We start from the raw sequence: 7417 nt of genomic DNA on the forward strand, positions 1-7417 counted from the left end.
GGCTGTCACGTTCTCTGACGATAATTGTCGATACTGTTAAACGACGAGCTTTGTAGTCCAAAATGTGACCCGATTCATGGAAACGTTGCTTTTCCGCATGGTAGCCGACCGCTCATTTTGAACTCGGGCACCCAGCGCTCAAGCTCCCCCGCATCCGCCTCAAAACCTTTAAGGTCCTTGGTCCAACAGACCCGGCGTATTCAAACACTTCCTCTAGCTCATCAACTCTATCAAGCTTTTCCCGTCCTGCCTTTTGAAGCAAGAAACGGGAATGTAATGCTCGGGCCGCATCTAGAGAAGTTTCAGTCCAAGCTAGTCGTCGACATGATGTTCAGGAAGCCCAACCCGCTTGATAGAACCTGTAACGCGTGCAACAAGATCGTGAAGCAGTCAAAGAAAGCCGGGTATACGAATCTGTTGGATCACCTTCTAGAAAACACAGTGGATCAATCTAGTCGTGAACAAGAACTTCACGTTTCAAGACGTGATGAAACAGTGCGATCCGCGGTTCGCTTCCACACGATGTGGTTTAGAATGCGGATGTTTGAACCCGTCGAGCTGGATATCATAGCGGAGCTTAAGGGCCAACTTTTGTACTGATGTGTGACGGGGTGACCAACTGTCACTCCGAATCCATGTCGGATGAAGAGCTGCCACCGGCGACGACATCTAAGCCGAGAAGAACTCCAGCTGAGCGGTTGTTGCGCGAGCCAAATTGAGAGAGGAACGCAAGTTGAAGTTCATCGACTTGTCTTCGATACCTGTCACTTCCGTTCTGGTCGAAAGGATGTGATGAAATGCATGCTGGACTGGAACTACGGATTGGAATTCCCATCGGTAATCTATCCGTCATTTATTCAGATTGTATCCAAGGCAACGTTGTACTGTAGTATTATATAGTATTATAGTAAGGCAGGAACACCCTACGCATAAAAAAAGAGATCGTTTGATTCTTTGTCAACTCAAAAGCTGCAATAGTCAGCCTCTCACACGTTCAACGATTTCTCATAGTCCTCGATCGACTTGAAAAGCGCCGAGAAGTTGCCCTTACCGAATCCTCCGCAGCCGGCAGCTTGCTCCAAACGACCCGCAACGTCCTTCATGCAGCCCACACGCTCGATGATCTCGAAGAAGACGGTGGCACGATCACCCAAAGGCTTGGTGAAGATCTGCAGCAGAATACCTTGCTCGTCCTTGTCAACCAGCAAGCCCAACTGCTCGATCTGCTTGTACTGTTCCTGGGTCAAAGCGTCTCCAATACGCTTTGGCATCTGCTCGTAGTAAACCTTGTTAGGTCGGGGCATGAACTCGAAGCCTCCTACGTGGCTGCGCTTCTGCATCTCCGCTAATGTGTGGAAAATGTCGTCCGTCTTAAGCGCCATGTGCTGCAGACCCGCACCCACGTTCTGCTCTAGGTACGTCTGGATCTGACTCTTACGCTTCGTGCCAAAAGTTGGCTCGTTTACGGGCAGTAGCACCATCTCGTTATTACTGGCCAGGACCATACTGTTAAGTCCCGAGTCCAGCGTACCCACATCTTCCGCCGTGAACTCGGCGAACTCGTGGAAACCGGTAAAGCCAGTGATGTACTTGACCGCCTCCAGCAGCTTGGGCACGTTGCCCACGCAGTGGTCCAGACGCTGGATACCGATGCTCACATCGGGGCATTCGCACTTCTCGTAGCCAGGCACGAACGGACCCTCAAAGTCCCCACTCACCCAGCGGATCACCACGTCGCCGTACAGCTTCACTTCCGACACGGTTGTCGTCTTGCCCGACTCTTTGTCAGTCAGTGTCTGGGGTTCCACCACACCCACACCACCGTTCTGCACGGAAAGTTCGTACGCGGCCTTAGCATCTCCGACGAGAATTCCCACGGCACGCACGGCCAGGCCGTGCTTCATCACGAACTTCTGTGCGAACTCCGGGTCGTAACCAGAAATGGAACTCACGGCGTCGGGCGCCTTCTCCGTCTCGAGCGCGTACGGGGCCGTGAACACCAGTTTGACTTCTCCGCTCTGAATGACGTAGCTGGCCGACACGTGGTTGCCCGTGGACTGGTCGGACTTGCCAATCTGGGCCATGCCTAGACCCCAAGCGAAGCGGCGAGATGCGTTGGTGGCGTCTGCGCAGTAGAACTCGATGTGGTGGAACTTATGCACGTCGAAGCGGTCGGTCATGGGGTTGTTGCGCACAAAGTTCTTGCAGCCCACAAGTTTCATGTCGGAGGCGGAGGGAGGCATCTTCCACTGAGAAGGGGACTGTGGGGGCTTTCAAGGCAAGTTTGAAAATGTTACCGAGACTACCGGCACTCAAAGGACATACGGTTGAAGTTAAACCACATTGAAGCAAGTGGCGTCGAATCGGCATGATTGTTAGCCTCGAAGTCTAATCGTCGAGTTTTGACGCCGTAAAAATGTGTAGCCATCTTTGAGGAGTTTCTGATTATCTATAAAATGATATCTGTTCGATTAGGTGCGAGTATTTGTGGAGGAGATAATACGCCGTCTACTATTATTATTGAGCGCGGTTTATGGGAATTGCGGCGTTATATTTTTTTGGTAAATGTTGACAGCTCAGGTGGTTAAGACACCTGGTTTATTCATGATGCAACAGCGAGATGAAGCTTCGGCGCGATCTCCCGCCATCATTTCTGATGGCATGATGCACTTATACGCCAACCCAACTGACGAAAGTTCTTTTCGGCACGTGATTGAAAACCACCACCTTCAGTCTCTATCCAGTCGATCGCTCGCTGTTTTAAACTGATCTTGAATCTCTTGCGCTGTGGCGGCATGACAGCAAAATTGAGAATGATCGTAGTTAAATGGTAGCGAGCTATTAGTCTAAGAACTTCTAGAATTTTAAAACGATGGGTGAAAGGACTCTGTAGAAAATCTAGAATTTTAGAATGTCTACGTATTCAATGTCGTTCTATTTCTATAAAACGCTCTCAGACAGGGCGCTCAATATAGGAGGGCGTTTTATTCGCTAGGGGAGCACTACTATTATACGTTACTTGCGCCAAAACCAATCGTACCGATGGAAGAATTGGTGAATTCTTGCAGTTTTTCACACCTTTCGAGCCGCTATTCGATGATGATGCCTACAATAAAAATACGGTAAGCTTACAAAGATTTATGAGCACCAATCAGCTCGTTATTTAATTTGTTGGCAAGTTTCTGATTAGATGTGGCCCTATACATGTACAGTACTGCACCCCGTTTTCGCGGGGATGGACCATATTGGATTTGCAAATAAACTAGATTCTAGCTTACAAACAATCGTTCATTTGGATTCAGGATCATCACATCTGGAAGTTTATTAAAGGTCCAAGGGCGCGAAACGGGGTGCAGTACTGTATTACATGTACAGAGGAAATACGAAATTATGAGGACAGCAACTACGAAGTAGCCATGGAAAAACTTATAAATAATAATACGTCAGTAACCAGCAACCAGCATCCGTGAAATTGATTGTTTCATTGTTCGACTGCATCAAGAACACATACGATTTGTATGTGTTCTCGATGCCTCTATAAAAAAAATCTTTTACGTGTTTTAGTGAGTGTGATACTCCATTGCATTTTCACAAGTGTTCCGGACATGGAGTCAAAATTAGTGGAGGTTTACACATGTATATTTTAATTGCGGCTACATACATGAAGGTGAAGAAGCGTTGAATGACCTGGTGTTTAAAGTTTAACAAACGATTGCTTATCCATGAGTTTAGGAGAGACTTACATACTTAAACCCACTAGCCGAGCACCGCCGCTTCGCGGCGGTAGTTTAGGTTTAGTTCATACCTTTCCGCCTTCGGCGGGTTAATTATTGCAGAAAAACCGAGCCTATGTTCCTATTAATAAATCGACTTTTTTAATTTATAAATCTTGGTATAGTTTTATTTTAAATACTTTTAAACAAAAGGGGATTATAATTTAAGATTTATTATATTATAAGAAATCAAATAAACTTTTGAAAAGAATTGTTTAAAGAAATTTCAAATGTTAAAGCAAAAATAAAATTTTCATTTTATTTATTTATTTCATATATTTGTTTATCATTAAAAAGGTACAAATGTTGTTTATTAAAACTTTTTTTTGATAATTTGTTTTATTTTTTTGCATATTTATATAATAATATGGATAATATCACCCTTTTGTAAAATAAAACCTTAGATAATAAATGTAAAACAATTCGATTTTCGTTATAAAATGCACGAAATGATTTTAAGTATTATCTAGTAGGCCGTGCAATTATTTATACAAAAGACTGAGCCCCAGCATCGTGCTTACCTGATTAAAATAGTTATTCTCTAATTGTCTTGGTACAATCTCTTTATTTTTGTTGGTTATCAATGTATCTTCATCATTCACATACTACAGTAGTGGCATTTATACAAACGCTACACAATATGTTTAGTTTAGCGTCGTGCTCGATATCACAAGCTGTTTCTGAAGGCTATGAATTTAGTCATATCAACGCAAAAAAAATAGTAATGACATGTCCAGCTTTCACTAATTACCCGCTTGCATTGTCCGTTTGAGGGGCAGTGCAAGCGGGTAATTATTGCAAGCTGAATCTTTAGTAAGTAACTAAAAATTATCACATCTCGTACCAAAATCAATTTAAATTATAACACTTTTAATGCATTTTAGCGTTCATTTTGTGCTGATTCATAATTAGTCATTAGACACTCCAATCTGTGCCAGTTTTGATTAAAGCATTTGGATAATGCGTCGCAAGACGCCTTGTTGCTGTTGTTGTTGACGGCGGTGAGTTTTATTTGATACTTGAGCGATGTCAATTACTGTAGGCTCGGAGTTTTTAAATTTTTCTTAATGGGTCTACTTAGCCAACCATAATTTACACCACTCATGTTGTGCTGCTGTCTTACCGCTCGATGTAAAACCTTATCATACGCCCTTGTCGGTAACATGTCCGCCTTTTAAGTAGTATCGGATTTACTGTCTAAAAAAACGCTTAGAAAACAATGGTAAAGTTCAATTCGCTTACAGTACATGTAGTAATTGTCAAGCACATATTAGTTACTTTTTCTTCGAACTAGAACAATCTATCTTTGTGGCTCAAGCGACAGCGTTTATTAGCACAGCGTTGTTCTTGCGGCCGGCTACTGTTGTACATGTAACATGTACGATTTGGCAGTACCAGATACCTCATAGAAACCCACTCAGATAACTTATTAATGCTAATACTTTTACAGCAAAACAATTGTAGTTATCATTTTAGTCATTGTAACTTGCAGTAACTACCGGGTACTGAGTACAGAGTATTACGTATATTAATAATAGAATGTCCTCAGCACCTTAATGATTTAAAAAAAAAGCGATAGCACTCGAATATTAAAAATAAAGCACTATTAGAAAAGGTATACAGTACTGTATGTCCTTAATACATGAATGCATATTTTGAACAATGTGATCCACATGAATTTACTGATTTACTGATGTACAGTACTTACTTTCCAGTTTGACTAATTGGAGCCGCCTCCAGCATTTGGGTAGTACTAGTAGTACCATTTTGGGTACATTTAGGTCTTTCTTCGAATGGAAGAGCTTCACAAGGCCGAGCAGGAACTCGCTGGGATCTGGCGCTATGTGTCCACGAACCTGTCCTTCCGCGGGCACGACACCTCAGCCCAGCAGCTTTTGACGTTCTCTAGCGAGGAGGAGCTGAGACTCGAGGAGAAAGTGAGCGAGGGCATTGCCGCATATCGCTGCGCGCTCTTGGACGCGCAAAACTGGATCCAAGAGCTGCAGGACGCCAAGGAGGCGGAGGAAGCAGCGGCGAAGATGGAAAAATACACCGTGCAGCTGCAAATCCACGTGGCCAGCTGCAGGAAGGCTCTCGTGGCCTATCGCCAGCGCGCCAAGATCGAGCGGCTCGAACAGCAGCGTCATAGCTTGCTGCCCCAGAGTCCACGGCAGGCAAAGGTCTCAGCCAGCACCAGCAGCAACTCAGGCTCGGCTGTGGATGTTACGGCGGCACTCAAGCGTACGAGGCAGGTCATGTCACAAGAAATTGAGCGTGTGAGCTCCGTGAGCAAAGTGCTGGACGACGGACGTTTGAGCCTTCGCAGTTCCCGCGAGGAATATGGCAGTGTGAATGCAGAGATCGTCGAAGTGCAAAAGAGACTCAAGACACTCGAATGGCAGGCCAAGCAGGACAAAATGTGGATCGGTGCAGGAGTCATGGTGCTGCTCTCGACTGTGTTGTTCATCGTGTACGAGCGAACGGGCCTCATTATTATTTAGAGTACAATGGCCTAGGTGGTTTGTTTACTAACGAGAATCAACAAGGGTTTACTATTATGGATTAATATGATTCCATCGTGATGAGGTGCTGGGACTCCCAGCGTGGGAGTATTACCTAGTAGGTAGCCTACATGTACACATAGAAGAGAAAAATGATCGAAGCTTTGACAAGGGCGAGGCACTATTATACTTACGTGAAGTGGCGTCAAAACTTGTCGATTCGGCTGGTGACCCTAATCTTGAGTATTTGAGGCTCATGCGGTGTTCAACCTTCAACAAGATCTCGTTGGTCTCTTCGTCTTCATCATGATGCACGTTGTGGCTGGTGGTCTATGCCATTTTGCAACTTGCTCTACATCGTCAAGAACCCCGACTTCAGAGAGCTTAACATGGCACCCGGCGCCGACAGTATGACGTGAAGCTTGTGGGCTTTGTGCGCAACAACCCCATGACCGACCGCTTCGACGTGCATAAGTTTCACCACATCAAGTTCTACTGCGCAGACGCCACCAATGCATCTCGCCGCTTCGCTTGGGGTCTAGGCATGGCCCAGATTGGCAAGTCCGACCAGTCCACGGGCAACCACGTGTCGGCCAGCTACGTCATTCAGAGCGGAGAAGTCAAACTGGTGTTCACGGCCCCGTACGCGCTCGAGACGGAGAAGGCGCCCGACGCCGTGAGTTCCATTTCTGGTTACGACCCGGAGTTCGCACAGATGTTCGTGATGAAGCACGGCCTGGCCGTGCGTGCCGTGGGAATTCTCGTCGGAGATGCTAAGGCCGCGTACGAACTTTCCGTGCAGAACGGTGGTGTGGGTGTGGTGGAACCCCAGACACTGACTGACAAAGAGTCGGGCAAGACGACAACCGTGTCGGAAGTGAAGCTTCGGGATAATCAACGCAGCACGGTGTCTGTCACACGAAACGCTCAGATTTTAGTTGAGGTTACGTTATGTTCGAGTCGACACCCAAAATGATCGATGCAAAAGTATTGTGCGCTCTAATCTAATTTTCCGATCGTGCACGCAATAATAGAGCAAATCTGTAATTGACTTGCTTTGGAAGAGAAGCGGATTAAGTACGAAATGTGATCACTTGAGTACGATCTGCGATGAGCAGTAAATTAAATGACTTTTAAAAAAAA

The 7417-nt window shown here is 45.5% G+C and overlaps 3 protein-coding genes across 3 annotated transcripts; 2 read left to right on the forward strand and 1 right to left on the reverse strand.

Moving 5' to 3' along the window:
- Positions 1-928: 928 nt before the first annotated feature.
- PITG_11719 (4-hydroxyphenylpyruvate dioxygenase) lies at positions 929-2272 on the reverse strand (the record flags this gene model as incomplete). The annotated part of the gene is made up of 1 exon (XM_002901194.1): positions 929-2272. The coding sequence occupies one exon, from the start codon at positions 2241-2243 to the stop codon at positions 987-989; it is 1257 nt and encodes a 418-aa protein (XP_002901240.1).
- Positions 2273-5566: 3294 nt separating this feature from the next.
- On the forward strand, positions 5567-6274 carry PITG_11720 (uncharacterized protein; the record flags this gene model as incomplete). The annotated part of the gene is made up of 1 exon (XM_002901195.1): positions 5567-6274. The coding sequence occupies one exon, from the start codon at positions 5567-5569 to the stop codon at positions 6272-6274; it is 708 nt and encodes a 235-aa protein (XP_002901241.1).
- A 448-nt stretch (positions 6275-6722) lies between these two features.
- Positions 6723-7250, forward strand: PITG_11721 (4-hydroxyphenylpyruvate dioxygenase, putative; the record flags this gene model as incomplete). The annotated part of the gene is made up of 1 exon (XM_002901196.1): positions 6723-7250. The coding sequence occupies one exon, from the start codon at positions 6723-6725 to the stop codon at positions 7248-7250; it is 528 nt and encodes a 175-aa protein (XP_002901242.1).
- Between the last annotated feature and the right edge of the window lie 167 nt (positions 7251-7417).

Source organism: Phytophthora infestans, genomic scaffold (genome assembly GCF_000142945.1).
Source record: "Phytophthora infestans T30-4 supercont1.22 genomic scaffold, whole genome shotgun sequence".
In the NCBI taxonomy this organism is placed as follows: domain Eukaryota; phylum Oomycota; class Peronosporomycetes; order Peronosporales; family Peronosporaceae; genus Phytophthora; species Phytophthora infestans.